The sequence below is a fragment of the Biomphalaria glabrata genome, chromosome 12 (assembly GCF_947242115.1).
Source record: "Biomphalaria glabrata chromosome 12, xgBioGlab47.1, whole genome shotgun sequence".
NCBI classification, from domain to species: Eukaryota; Metazoa; Mollusca; class Gastropoda; family Planorbidae; genus Biomphalaria; species Biomphalaria glabrata.
In genome coordinates this window covers 4,948,491-4,964,377 of record NC_074722.1, presented here as the reverse complement: position 1 = coordinate 4,964,377, position 15,887 = coordinate 4,948,491, and the positions used below count along the sequence as shown (strand labels likewise).

Genomic DNA, 15,887 nt, shown 5'->3' with positions numbered 1-15,887 from the left:
GGTAAAAAGTTTGTACACATTATTTCTCCCACACCCAATCTTGGATTGGGGGCGCAGTGGCTGAGTGATTAAGTGTTTGGCTTCCAAACCTGAGGTCCTGGGTTCGAATCTCAGTGAAGACTGTAATTTTGAATTTGGGGATTTGTAGGGCGCCCCTGAGTCCACCCAACTCTAATGGGTTCCTGACTTGAGTTGGCTTTGGGGTTGGTCATTGTGTTGGCCACATGACACCCAGCTTGTTAGCTGTTGGCCACAGAAACAGATGACCTTAACATCATCTGTCCTATTGACTGCATTTTTTGTTTTTCATGTGAATCCTATAATTTAAAAGATATTAACCTCATGGAAAATCGCTTTGTAAATTATTTATTAGTTTTCATTTCTTTATACAAGTAATTATTATAACTAACTAATCATCTCTTATTAAACACAAATGAGATGCAGACATTTATTTTTATGTATAATTTATTTCCAGATTCATTTTCAATAAACTGAGATAAAGAACATTTTATTTTTTACAAATTTACATTGACATACAAAACTGTACAAATGTATCCATATCACAGTCAGGTCTTACATTAATAATTTCATTACATACGCAACAATACAATTTTTAGAGCAAGACAAAATATTTTGAAAAAAAACAAAACAAAAAAAAACATAAAGATGTTACAAAAATAAACTGAGTTTAAAACAAAAATTTAATGAGGTCTTGGAAGTGTAATTAATATAAACATTTGCAACAAGATTTATTCATCAGTTGGTTGACCATTTCTACATCTAATACAATGTTAAGAAGGAATGACAACTAATGAAAATATGTAAGGTGGAACACTATGCCATTATATAGATTGTTGTTGTTAGACTCCTTCAGTCGTATAACGGCTATGGTTCATCTCTAACAAGCGAGATGAAAACCTGGACATTGTTTATGGTCAGAATGATGTCGCCCGCACAATGGTTCCCCCCTCAGCTGATGTTATATAGATCAAGAGCGAAGTAACATACTCAGGGCTATGACTAACAGATAAGTACAAATATTTTCTAAATTGTATGCCTTTACTAAAACTTCATTTATAAGATTCTAAATAGAAGCTGTCATTCAAAGTAAAAAGCTGTGGACAAAAGGGATATGTGTCATAGGAGCATAAACTACTTGGTTACCTATCAAGGGGTTCGAGTTTGAATTCTGACTCAGCCCCCAAAGTCAGCACAGACACCCTCTCCCGGATACCCCTCAGATCACCAAAAAAGAGAGGACCAAAGCGCATGCTAGCATGAACTAAGCAAAATCAATTCAAAGAAAAAAACTTTTGACTTACTGATGCTTGTCTAGTAATGATAAACATTTTGTTTTGTTTTAAGGGGAGGTTTCACCTCAATTATACAACTTTTCTATGCATGAATAGCTTGAAATCAGATCGTTAGCATTTTGTGAATACATAGGGAACAAGGCAAGTCTCTTTTTAAGTAACGTCTGTATTTTTTTTGTGTACTTTGTTGTTTTATTTATTTAAAATTTGAATGATAAACTTTTCATTTTATATACAAATCTCTTATATTCTGTTCAAATAAGCATTTTGAAATGAGTGCTGTATGTTTAAAGTTAAATTTAAACAAATGTAAAATGGAGAGACAGAATGAACCAATGGACAGACATTCACATCAATGGACGGAGATGGTGAATCATGAAGAGTTGTTAATCTTCTAGCTCTTCTTTGTATACTGGTCTGACTTCTCTGAGTAGCTCTTGTGTGGCTGCTTCACGAGCTTGCACCATTTTCATCCTAGCTCTCTTGAATGCCTCTGAGAAAAGAAAGAAAAACTATTCACAGTATACACATTATCACTAAATGTATCCAAACAAAATACATCAATCTATCAAATAATTTTAAAAACAATCGCCTCTGAACTGGTGGTTCTGGGTTCGAATCCTGGTGATGACTGGGATTTTTGGGTGCCTCTGAGTCCATCCAGCTTAAATGGGTACCTGGCATCAGTTGGGCAAAAGTTAAGGCAGTTGGTCATTGTGCTGGCCACATGACTCCCTTGTTTAATATTAGGCTACAGAAATAGATGACCTTTACATCAACTGCCCTATAGACCACAAGATCTGAAAGGGGAACTTTACTTACTACATAAATAGACAGTATTAACAAACTGTACATACCTAAGACACTGGTAATATTTGCTTGCATAGCAGTAATTCTGAAAAGAAAGAAACGCTGGTTTATTCACACTATTATAACCTATTATATAACTATTATACCCATTGCAAATAATACGTACGACAACATCATGCTGGAATGGCCTGTATAGAAGAAGATGTAGAGAATATCTCTAGAAATAAAATCTAACTCACCCCAATGTCTCTAGAAGTGAACCAAGAGATTTTTTGTTTGCCTTGCTCTCCATGAAAGCCCTACATACAGAAGGCATAGAAAGGAAATATCAATATCTTTCTACACAAGAAAATAAAAAGTTTGTTTATCAAGAAATGAGACAGTGTTTTTAAAAATACATTATTTTTTATGAAACAATAACATGCTTACCTTGACTGCATCATTACATTGAAGCGAACAGTCACTGTTCCTGTTGACTGAGTCCTGAAGCCAAACTTACTAAGGTAAGTGCCCTAAAAGAAAGAAACAAAATTTCAATAGAAATATTAATGCTACAAGCAAAATATAAGAAATCCTTTAAAAGACAAAACAAAGCTTATCTAAAGGGATAGAACTCTGTCCTTAAAACTATAGTTACCAATAATGTACAAGCTATTTCCCTTATTTGATATCAAACAAAAAAATTAATTACCACTAATTAATTGACTAATTGAGTATTGTTGTTTATTAATTCATGTTTTGTTAGATAAAATAACTAATTGTTTAAAGTATCAACTTGATCATTGAAACGTGAGGTAGAAAAAGCGTTAAAAAATTATTTAAGGGGACTAAACCCAACAAACTTAGCCATATCTGTAAATACTAAAGTATTAGTTTCCCTTGTTGCTATTAAGCAAAATAATGAATTACCAGATATTCTTTGTCTGATTGGTTACTTTTTTAAAAATTGATTCATGTCTTGTTTATGTCAATGAATAATTGTGCGATGTTTCAGCTTGAATGGGTGTGGGAGAAATAACTTGCACACATTTTTTACCAGACAGAGTGAGTTGTTTTAAGCTTTGTAAAAATGAGACATTACTGACACATTTAAACTGTTTTCTATTGATCACTTTCAAAACTAAGATAAAAAAAATTACATCAAATGTTGATGGGATAGCTGCGTAAGTTGGATCCTCAACTTCAGGTGTTCCTCCAATGAAAAACCTTCGAAGATTGTCAATAACAGTATTTCCAACAGGCCGCCAACAGTGAGCTTTTCCTATGTGAACCCCTGTGAGAGACAGCTTGTTTAATGCAACATTCTAATGTATGATATAAAGACATCAATGTATAAAATCCTTTCCCAATTCTTGCCAAAACAATTTTACAAGATACAGTTTCAGGTGAAAATTTGCGCCATAAAATAGAGATGTAAGGATGATATTAAAAAACTGGATAGATTGATCCTTTACAATAGGCTAAAAATAAAAAAAAAAAACTATCAGGGTTGTCTGGTGGCTCTTTTTTTGAAATGCGTATGTCTGAAATAGCCACATAGAAAATAATATGCACCCTATCAATATTAGACTGTTTTTTTTAGTAATTGCCCTGGCCAAAAAAGTCTTTCGGCTAAGTGAATCCTTGTTTCAAATGCCTCATAAGATATCTCCAAAAGGGAATAGCAGAATAGAACTGAAAGAATGTTTACAAATGAGATATTGTACATCTTATGTCCCCACTAGTTGAATTAATTTTATCATAACTTATTGCTTCATACAACATCTTTCCTGTCGACAGAGATTAAACGAACATACCTGGTTTAGATGGTAGCTGTAGGTAACTGTAGCCTTCATTAAAGTGTCGAGACCAAGAATCAGTGGCAGACACTTCTACCATTAATCTAGGGAATTGTGGGAGTTCATCTAAATTGAAAAACAAGTCACCAACAGAAATGAATACATTTCTTCTAATAAAAACTTTCTAAAAACAACAACACAATGATGGGAAAAAAAATGGTAATTAAGTATTTCCATTTTCTTCTAAAAAATCACATTAAATATGGTTCTAAGTGATAATTTAATTTTTTTTCCTTCTGAGAATTAATTGTTTCACAGTACATAAAACCTTACCAAGATGGTGTCTAGATGGAATGTTTTTAGAGGAATGCACAAAGTTAGTTGCTGTACTGTACACCAGTAATTCTACTATATATATGCAAAACTACCACTTGATGATCATAAGATCTCTTAAACTATCATATGTAACTGCATCATATGTGGATAATTAAAAGGGCTACAAAAATTAATGGGCCCCAAAATATGAGAGCATGTATGTGTCGCAAGGTCTTTCCAAATCATCAAAAGTTTATGTGGGAGAAATTACAATGTGCAGGTAAAAATAAATGGGGGTTCCAGAGGGCGAAAAAGAGAGAGCAGGACGTGAAATTTCATTGTGTGAGATAGACTAATTCACAGGCTAAAAAAGTATGTTAGGTTAATTCGTTAAAATGAGGTCATTTTATTAAAAGAAAAAAAAAGAAAAAAAAAAGAAAAGGTGTTCGGGCCATAATAGGAAACAAATCAATGGGTATAGCTGGTATGTACTGCTAATACTGTGTATTTTCAAATTAAAGTCAAACCCAAATGGCTGTAAAAAAAAGTGTTTTCTTTTATACATGATCTTCTTATATCAATGTTCAAGGTTAGCAAATAATAAAATTCTGTTCACTTACTGGTTCCCTGTGCGGCCAATGGGTTCCTTTTATAACTTAATTCTAAATGAAAGGGATAACTGAAGTAGGCTATTTCTGTCTAAGAAAATTAGAAAAACAAAGGATTGTTTTTAAGCAGCTCATTGGGAAAAGAATTTAAAAAAAAAATAAAACATACACATGTAATACAAAAATAAAAAACTAGCTAGTTGGCCCAGAAGTGGAAATTGACTTGAACAGAAAGCATTCTCAGAAATTCTTTGATTCTCTCAGCACTGTCTCTTACTTAGACTTATGTTTAAAGTTTGTCATTTTTTTTAGCAATTGAGGTTTTACGGGGTGGAGTCACTAGAGTCTACATTAATATTTCTTGCACATTTCTTTCCATGTGATCCTGGGTTATCCAAGTCTCTTTCGTTTTAACGTCTGGTAGAGAACATATCTAATCTGCTTTCATATGGAGGATCTGATCAAACCAAATAACTTGTTTCTGATATTTATTTTTGGTATCAGTCCTCAGGGCTTGCAAAGACCTTGCTTCAAGGAACAGTATCAGGAAAAAGAAGAAGCAGCTGACAAAGAAAGTAATGGTAAGATAACATTCAAGAGGGGACAGGCCAGTCACTAGAAAAGATTCTACTTAAGGCATAAGACAAAGAGGATGGAGGAAGCTAGTTGACAGATCATGTGATTTCCCCAACGGTTCAACAGACTAAGGGATAGGCGAAGGTGATCTGGATGAGAACACTTCTTATGTGCTTTTATATGAAGGATCTAATTTAACCACACAAACAGTTAACACTGAGAGCCATAGACAGTAGGTTACATTGTAGCAAGGTCACAGTAAATGAAACCCGAAATTCTACTCAGGAAGTTTTGAAGGGACACATCAATAAATGGTTTAACATTTTTTTCCCCATGTTTTACTGGTGGCCTGAGCAATACAAAGTATAAGATTTATGTAGACAGCTGGTAAATTTCAAACTGAGGGCACACGAGTTTGAACTGCAGTAAAACTGGGATTTTGAGCTTAATGGTTCAACTCTAAGAGTACCTGGATAAAGTAAAGGCACATGGTCATTGTGCTGGTCACTTGACAACATTGCAAATAGACGAGCTGAACATCTTTATCTGTCCCATAAAAAATAAGGCCTGGGGAACTTTACTTACATAACTTCTAACTCACCTGATCAACAGATTTAGTTGCACAGGTCTGTGTGACCCAAGACAATTGCTGTGTTCTGTCTGCAGTCCAGTCTGATAATAAAACATTTTAAAATAAAAACATGTGTCAAAATAAAATGTTTATTACTTAAACCATAATTTAGGTTAAATGAGCCAAAAGTTGATATAACAAGCCTAATTTGACAGCCTTACCTTTTGGAAGATCAGTAAACATATGTACATAAAGATTGTCCTTTTCAAAGTCCTGGGCTGATACTAGAAAAATAGGAAAAAAAAACAAACCTTTAAAATTTCATTGATGCCTGTATCTACTGTTTAAGAAAGTTATAAATGTTGAGCAAGATTAATTTGCTTCATCAGCACTCAAATATGGTGTGGGTGTGTGTGAAATCTTATTCCTTAAGTGGCTGCCTGGTCGAGCTATATGTGGGCTGGACTATCGTTCAGTCACCTAAATGGTCCTGGGTTTGTACCTTGCCCAATGCCATGCCCAGTCATCTTGTGGGAGGTTTGGGCTAGGAAGTAGATTACCTTCAACTCTGAAGGAACATCCGAAACATGGAAAAACATTTTACAAACATACCCAACAGCCTGATAATTTGTGGATGTCTACATTTTTTCATTTAGTGGTGAGGAAACAAATTTATGATACTGATTCAAACTAATGATACTGAAACATACTAAAGATACTGAAACCAACTAATGCTACTTACAGATTTCTCCATACACAACATATCTCAATGTATCTACTTCAGGCTGTAATAAAACAAAACAACCAGAGCATGTCAACAAGGTTTGTTAAGCAAAACAATTAATTTATAGATTACGAGGTGATTAAGAGCTAGTTCAATAAAGCTTATTATACCAGTACTAAGATTATATGAAAGTAAACATATTTTTTTTTAAAAAGAGAAAAATACTTCTAAAATTTGAAAGACCTCATACCAGTTCAAACTCATAGCCTACACAAGACTGGACAAAATCATTGTGCCTAGTGTACATCTGTGGAGATGTTTACAAATAGAATATCATTACAGAATGCAAATACATTTCAAGCTTCATTTTTAACAGTAACTTTACATTTAAGTTGAAATCTAAACATTTTATTTCAACTAATATCAAAATACCAAAAAGTTCTGTTATGTTGTTTTTTTTTTTAACAGAAATGTTTTAGTATGCAGTTACCTCCCTATACATTCGCAGTTCTTTTTCTTGATCCTGTCGACTCATGTCTTTGGATATATTCTCTATTGTGTAATCAAAACCCTCTGTGTCAAAGAAATTTAAATCATTTCATACATTTATAAAATAAAGCTGCAATAAGAATGACTAAGTAAAAAAAAATGATGATTCTTATATACTTAAATGACTTGTAAGATTTCATACATTCAGAGGCAGAAACCAAGATTATAACGTTGGAGCCCAAACCTCCTGCAGAACAACAAGGGATGGCAAAGGGCATGCTTCGAACATAGCATAATAGAAAAGACAGACTGTAGCGCATACCACATGACAGACAGCCAATTTAAAACTACTTGCCACTGAATACAAGGTATAGTGTAAAAAGCATTGAAAGAAAATTAAAAGTTAAGAGACTTCCTCATCGAAGTTAAAGTATTATCAAATAATGACAACACCAAAAGACACTTCAACATTTACTTTGACCAATAATACACATAAAGCATGCTGATGTTTAATCCTGTATCTTTTTGCTGAACGAATGGGCCTGGGGGGATGCTGGAGTGACATGGAAGCAGATGAGGAAAGCTGCTCAGAACAGAATTCGGTGAAGAGGTGTGGTTGCCACCCTTTGCTCTACACAGGAATAACATTCAACAACAACTATTTGCTGAACACTAAAAAAAATTGCATTTCACTCATTTAAAATAAATACATTTATGGCTTTTATAAAGCACTACTTTCATGCTTTATTGCATGCTCAGAGCGCTAAGGTCTACTTGTGGACCAGTGGGGGAAGGGGGTATCTGGGAGGTTTCCCATGCAGCCTTTAAGCACTCAGTAAACACAACTCTGCCTGAGTCGGGTGTCAAACCTCAAGACTCTTTCATAGGTAGCCAAGCCAAGCCAAATTCAAGCGTACTTAGCCTCTTGACCACGCTTCCCGTATTTTGAGAACAAAAAGAATGTACACTTTTCATACTAATTTCAGCAGCAAACAAGTATTGAGAATTCAACATTTAAGAAAAGAGAAACCAAAACTAACTAATCTACGACTAACTTGCAGATGGAGCAAAAAAATAGTTTCATGTACATAGCTTCAAGTTACTCATAAAAAGGTTACCAAGCAAAGTGCTAAGAATGAGATTACCTCGGGTCATAAAGGTCTCAATGCTGTATGGACGCCGTCCCCCTGTGAAATCTGGCCTAACACATAGGACACCATTGGCATCTATTTTGATTGCACATAAAACATACTCGTCTGTTTCATCAGGTGTTCTACAGACAGACAAGACAATAAAATTATTGATACTCAGACAATTTAATGTTTTTATTTTAAAGATTCGTCATAACCAAAAATAAAATGGCAATGGATTAACACTAAGCTAGTGGTGTTAATAGCTTGACTATAGACTAATTCTTGATCACTGAAGAAATAAAAGCGACACAACTCACTTATTTGAGGGACTGAGATCCGCCATGATGTACATGACCTGAATGGGAGGTGCCTCCAAGTGGTTCCTGAGCTTTGCCTCTTCTGAAGGACGTTCATCAACTATTAGAGTCTTTGGAATACTTCCTTGCTCTCTGCACATTAAACATTAGCATTACTGAATACAGATTATTGAAATCTCAAAATGTAAAGGTAACAATGATGTTGTATTCCCGAAAGAATCAACCATTATTTTTATGAACATAGGGGGAGCATAATGTATAACATTTTGTGTCGCATTCCATTAGGAAGCATTTTATAGGTAGTTTAGTCTTGCATCCATTACCACTTGCGGAAATGTCAACCTTGTGGCATGCATCTCAAATAGCCTGTGACAGCCAGTTCAACTTTGGATTCAGATATTAAGTCCTGTGTAACTGTTTTCACTAACAGAAAAGGGGCAAAGTGGAATGACTGGCTCCTAAGCCAGTAAGCTACGGGCAGGAGGTGTTCTTTAGCCATTGCTGCTACCCACCTAGTAGGAGGAAAATTCTGAATTCAAACCTCTGCTGCCTTGCAGCTATACCCAATCAAGGGAAAGGCTTCGGAAGTCAACCCTGAGGAAAAAGCAGGAGCCATCAACCCTTAGGCAGTTTGCAGTACCCAGTGCTACACCCTGACAGAGCCTGTGATGACGCTGACCCCAAACTGTATCGGCACTTGTCGTTTTTTTGGGTACATCAGATGCATGGAGAGGAGGGAACTGATGTATGCTTGACATCCTTCCAACCACAGCTAATGCCCAGGCATTCTTCTCATCATTCATGAGATGATCCATAGTGGCTTTGCGACTGAAGGAGGCCATGTAATGTATGAAAATTAATAAATAATTTAAATAAAACTACTAACAGAAAACATGAAACCAAATTAAAGGAATAATAGTTTAACACTTTAAATAGCCAGTTGTATGCCATTAATCATCATTTTAATGTGTGCACTATATTATAATATAAAGTTAAAATTTTTTACTTTAGGACCGCTAGTGGCTTCACAGTCTTAGGTTTGGACCACAGATTGAGAAAACAACATAATTGAATTACTTTTAAAATGTTGAAAGTAAACATTAGAAAAGCCATCTTACTCTTACAATTCCTGTTTACTAATGTTAGACAAAGTAATTTTATATATATATATATATATATATATAATATATATATACATATATATATATATCAATCCATCGCTATTCTTAAGAAAATTATGTATGAAATATCCTAATTTAAAAAAAAAAAACGTGCCAAAAGAAACACAAATTAAGAATAATGAAATACTTTTTTTTTCCCCCTTAACTCTATGACCTCCAAGAGTCTTGGGTACTGCACTACAAAGGAGAGGTAAACGGATAGTGTTATCACAGATCATGTGACATAACTACATGGAATGGGCAGTCCCCAAATAGAACTTAAGATTCTTAAAATGTCAGAAAACTCCAAATACTGTCACAGCCTCGTTGGGACCTAATTAAGACATGTTATTACTTTTGAGTCACCTACTAAAATCATGCTTAAAGCATCAGGAAAATATCTTAGAGAGAGAATGAAAGCGCAATATTTGAAGGAGTTTTAATTTAAAGCGCAATATTTGAAGGAGTTTTAATTTAAAGCGCAATATTTGAAGGAGTTTTCATTTAGTCCTGAGAAGAGAAAGGCGTATGTTTCTAGTAAGATTAGTTGTTATTAAGTATTGGATATTTACTACTAGATGTTTAGACTATGGAAATAAGATATCATTCTAGGATGCTAAGTTTAATTGTGTACAATATGTTTCTACTAGCTATTTATCTATCAAGTTATTTGTTTCATATATGTTGTCTGCTGATACATGCGTTATTCAGTGTATTTAATCTTTTTTGTGATATTACGTACAACTCAAGCTCCTCTCTAACTCAAAGTAACAACTAAACAATATATGACATGACGTGTTGTTACAAATACACCAAGGACAAAGAGAGACATACTTTTCTCGTAAATGCCTTCCTCCGATTCTTCTGCAACGAACCTGGGCCATTTTTTTAGCAAGAGGACTGGGTTTCTCCATCATGTTGGTCATGCTAAATGTTCCCTGAAAATTAACCAAACAACATTAATTGAGGTTGTGTTAATCCAGAGATTGAACAATGAAATAAAAACAAAACATGTATGACATTACCTCTTGTAGATGTGAAAATGGATCATGGTCAACATAAGTAAATATTATGTTTTTCTGATGCTGTTTCTTTCTAAAAAAAAGATGATGAAAAGTAAAATTCAACTTGTGAGGAAATAAATTTGTTAATAGTAAAATAAATTCAAATTCCAATCTAATATGATGCAAGCCTAATACTCACAACAAGGTTGTAACTTCTTGGTGATATTTGAGATCCAAAACATTATGACAGTTATCTTTGTTACTGTAGAACTCTATTTCTCTCTAAAACACAGGGGAAAAAAAATATGTATTAAAATAAATTAGTTTCTTACACAATTAAAATTGATTAAGTAGAGAAAAATAAAAATCAAGTGGTTTATTTCATAAATCTTTTGGAAATTATAGACATTGTTTATTTGTGATACATGTAAAATATTTGTTTTAAAAAGTTTTAAAAATTTCAGATGTTTCTTTGAAGTTAAAGATAATCTAGTCTTTCTAGTCCAAACCTCCAGCAGGATGACAGGGGATGGCAGCAAGCAGAGTATGAACCTGAGACCATCAAGACAACAGAATGACAGTCCAGCCCGCATGCAGCACAATCAGGCAGACATGGAGTGGATTTCAAACCTCCCACAGGACATTGAGGATTGCAGGGTACAAGGTTCAAACCAGGGACCATTAATACAGGTCCAGAGCGCATACCATCATAATACTATTTGAAGCATATATATCTTCAGGAAACAGTACCAGGAAAAAAAAGAAAAGGCAGACAGAGAAAGCGATGGGAGGACAACATATAAGAATGGACAGGCCTACTGTTGAAAGAGGTTCTAAGGCAAAAGACAGAGAGGAATGGAAAAAGACGGTCAACAAATCTTGCATGGTGCCCCAATAGTCCGACAGAATAAGGGATAGGTAAAGGTAAGGTAAAAAATATATATTTTTAACTCAGCAAATAAAAAGGTTGGGTGTATTTTTAAGCTCACAAACCTGGCAAAATATTTTCTGTTGCCAACCAACAATGCACTCTTCATACTCATGAGATTTTTTCTTTTTCTTTTGTTTTGTAAGAGTTGCTAACTCAACTCCAGCTGATTCAGTTGACGATGATGGCTGTACATTCTCATCAGCAAATGAAGCAGATACTCTTTTTATTGTAACCCTAACAAATAATAACTATAATGAGCATATTGTAAAAAAATAAAATAATAATTAGTAAAAAAACAACAACAAGATTTTATAAATGTTATGATGATAAAAAATAAAAAAAAAAAGATGAATGAGGACAAACAAAAGTAGGTCAAAGTCAAGACTGTCATTTTTTTGTCAAAAAAAACAACTTCTAAATGATTAATTAAATAAAAGTTGAATCAAAAACAAAAATTAATTTAGCAACTGTTTACTTCAATTAACGTTACCACTTCTAAAATTAACTCTTCCCTCCTACCTAGAATAAAACACTTATAATGTTAGTCAAGTTGATTGCATAATATAGCAGTGCAATATCAAGTTTATTCCATGTAATGTATGAAAGTACCAGTAAGAATAAAACTTGACCCAGTTTAGCCTACAGATTTTCTGATTTTGTCAGAAGTACAGTTTTTTTTTCCTTTTCAAAGACAATATTTCTGCTTCTACATTTAAGTCATATTTAAGGAAAATTTTGGTGCAAGCTGCAAGTTGATTTTTTTTTAAGTTATTTTTTTAGCAATCTTGGTTTTATTAGAGTATTCTCATTTTGAAAATGTTTATCAGTCTGCCTTAATTATTAGTTTTGTTACTGTTTAGATTAATAAATTAATCTTATTCTATGGGCTTCAGTAATTCACATGATTTATGTGAAATGAGAATTTTAACTTTAGTTTCCATCATACTATTCATACTAGATCTAGAGTCAAGTAGATCTAAATCTAATTCTAAATAGTATTCTGGGCTTCAGAAATTCAACAGATATTAAATGAGAATTTATAAGTTTAGTTTTCATTTTACAGTATTTTATAATTAGATCTATAAGTTAAGTATAATTGTAAAAACTAAAAAAGTGTTTCTTTGGTGAAGAAAATCGTGTGAATCATGTTTTGTTATTTTTTATTTCACATACATAGACTAAATTTCGAGTCAAGCAGATTAATCATTAGCAGATCTAAATATAATTCTAGTAATTCATGTTTTAATTGTTTACCAAAATGGTAAATATATAATCATTTATATAAATAATCAATCATTCAATTTCAATAAATTAAATGAATATGCTGAATTGCCTGAATATGAAAAATATGATTATGAAAATTCATGTTTTAACTGGTCCAGGCTAGGATTGTGCAATTAAAAATAAACATTGTAACCTCTCGTTTTTTTAATTATACTTTTTAAGGGCAATAATAATGACTTGTGGTGCTAAAAAACATGAATAAATACAAATAAATTACTTTAACTTAAGATTTTTTATCGGATCATTGGATCGATAATATGCTGTTCCACAATCCGGTTCATAAAACCCTGCCATTTTTAGGAAATATAAACATTGTGATTACGCACAAAATATATTAATACTGCAGTAAATTTAAATTAGCCCATTGATGTTTTTAGATAAATTGCAAAATGTACATTTTAGTAACAAAAGCTAACTTAATTTTTAAAAATTGTAACAAAAAAGAATATTAAAATCAGAGTATTGGTGAATTCTAGCAGCTTTTTCTTTAAAAATTACATTTTATTGATCACTGCTACTAGCCTTATTCAAATTTGGTAATCACACTTACCGTATTTTCGGGAGGAAAAAAAAAGCTACTCTAAATGTCTCTGATTTTAACAAATGGAACAAACCATAAACTTTAGAAATAATATCACTTATTTCTTAAAACTATTATGCTAAATATATTTTAAAATTTTATAAGTGGTTATCTTAAAACATCGTTTGTCTATTTTTTTTAATTATTTATTTTTGTAATGTCATATTTAGGTCTACGTAAAAAAGTTTTTAATGTTTGTGTGTATGTGTCATGTGGGCGGTGAGATTCCGAATAGCTCCTCATTCGTGGTCAAGGATGAACACATTTCTAGATCACTTCCTATGAACACGAAGATGACTGTAAAATTAAAGTTCAATCCTTGCTTTAAAAAGCCGACCACATAAGTGGCATAAGGTAAGATGGATCAGTTGCAGATAGGCCTAGGCTGCTTCTTCTCTCAGCTTTTTGTTGGCTCTGCCTTTTTTCATACTGGCCACTCTCCTTGCTTCGTATCTCATGACGCTCACGGCTTCAAGCCATGAGAAGCGGTCGAGAGCTAGTGCTTCCCAGTCATAAATGTCAATATCGCACTCCTTGAAGGAGCTCTAAAGGATGTCTTTGTAGCGTTTGTGTTGACCCCACCCCTGGGAGCGCTTTCCTGCACTGCACACAGCACCCCGTAAAGAAGTCGTTTGGCAAGGCGATTTTCTGACAGTCAGACTACGTGTCCCGCCCTTCGAAATTGGGACCTTTTTGCTGGATACTGACCATATTTGACAAGTGTATGATTTCAGTATCTGGTATATTTTAATTTATAAAGCGCCATTAAAACAAAACATAATGTAATTTCAAAATACTATGAGAACATAACAAATATAAAAATGAGTGTTAAAACAGCTAACTAATCGAAAAAAATCTAAAACACGTGCGGTCTTCATGAATACTGTGAAGCATGTGGTTTGTCTTAGCCAATGTGTAAAGAGAAACCTTTTGACACATATGCTGAAAAAGCCAACAAACGTAACTTTTGAGGGGAAAACGCGGCACAACTAGAAGCTCTGATTAAAAAGTGTAGGCAACTTGCAGTTGCTTCATGCACCCACAGGGAGCCAATTGATTGTACGCAAGAGAGCGGTGTATATATATATATATATATATATATATATATATATATATATATATATATATATATATATATATATATATATCAGAATCGCGTTTTATTAGGCTATTATGAATTCGATGCAGCCTAGCGTCTTTGTCATCAGTTATAACCGTGGCGGGAGAGTATAAATGCCACAGCTAGCTTTCTTGTTGATTCCCTTGTTAAATGTGGTCAGATCTGGTTAATCTGCACATCTGCAGATAGCCTTGCAAAGCAGACTTACTTATTTATGACATTTTGAGTGGGTCAGAAGACTGTGCTAAAACAAAGAAAACATGTCAGTTTGGGTGAAAAGGGGAATTTTGTAATTTTTATTTTTATAATATTTTTTTTCGAGTGCAAAGTTGAATTACTTATTGATGAACGTGCTTGACTAGATTGACACATGATATACGTAGGACGTAATTATCTTTTTTTTTTTTTTTTTGTTGTTGTTGAAGTAACATATGTAATATAGGCCTATAAGATAAAATAAGAAAACTTCTTAATTCATTTTGAGTTTATTCTCTATCATTCAGTTGCTCACCCTTGCAACGGTTGCACTGATTTAGGTTGTCAGACGCGAAACCTGTGAAGGAACTTGTGAATCATACAAGCCAAGAATTTTTTTTTTTTTTTTTGTAAAATACAAGTTGGCTGTATGACAACACTGAAACGACATGTGTTGTCTACATAATGAATAGTACACCGTCTAGAAAAGATCTTTAGGGGGGGGGGGCGGGGAGGAGAGGCACCTACATTAACAATCTTGGGTAGACTTTCCCGATAACTACGACACTGTGGCTTCGTTCAGTCAAATAGGGTCCAAGCCAATTTATGACCATTCCAGAGAAACCAAAAGTGGCAGAGAATCTAGCCATAGTAATTTCGTGGTCTTGCCTGTCAAAGGATGCGGATACGTTCAGTGTGGAATAGTAAGGTGGGATCCGAGCCTTTATATGACCATTCCAAAGAAACCAAAAGTGACGGAGAATCTTGCCATTATAATTTCGTGGTCTTGTATGTCAAAGGCTACGGATAAGTTCAGCATGGAAAGAATTAATATGTGACCTACGTCATAGTTGCGAGTAGGTCATTTAGTACCCGTACTCACCACTGTCTTGTGCTACAGCACGTACTGCATGCGGATGGAAATTCTTTCTAGAGACAGTACCTTTCCAGATGGGATAGATTTGAACTAACACAATAA

General features: G+C 33.8%; 1 protein-coding gene across 1 annotated transcript; it reads right to left on the bottom strand.

Annotated features, from left to right (window-relative positions):
• Positions 1–450: 450 nt before the first annotated feature.
• On the bottom strand, positions 451–13,359 carry LOC106062504 (tectonic-like complex member MKS1). Its single transcript, XM_056006646.1, has 19 exons — positions 13,231–13,359; positions 11,792–11,963; positions 10,998–11,080; positions 10,820–10,889; positions 10,629–10,732; positions 8,635–8,766; positions 8,330–8,457; positions 7,186–7,268; positions 6,946–7,002; positions 6,714–6,756; positions 6,193–6,255; positions 6,002–6,072; positions 4,837–4,915; positions 3,920–4,027; positions 3,263–3,396; positions 2,553–2,635; positions 2,363–2,422; positions 2,171–2,208; positions 451–1,806 (listed from the first exon to the last, which is right to left on the bottom strand). Exons 1-19 carry the CDS (start codon positions 13,305–13,307, stop codon positions 1,700–1,702), a joined length of 1,692 nt encoding a protein of 563 aa, XP_055862621.1. The 5' UTR covers positions 13,308–13,359; the 3' UTR covers positions 451–1,699.
• Between the last annotated feature and the right edge of the window lie 2,528 nt (positions 13,360–15,887).

Coding starts and splice junctions, on each gene's coding strand:
- LOC106062504 (XM_056006646.1), bottom strand. CDS start 13,307: ATGGCAGGGTTTTATGAACCGGATTGTGGAACAGCATATTATCGATCC. Junction 8,458..8,634: donor GATCTCAGTCCCTCAAATAA/GTGAGTTGTGTC, acceptor GTCTGTCTGTAG/AACACCTGATGAAACAGACG. Junction 7,269..8,329: donor TGAGACCTTTATGACCCGAG/GTAATCTCATTC, acceptor TCTTTGACACAG/AGGGTTTTGATTACACAATA.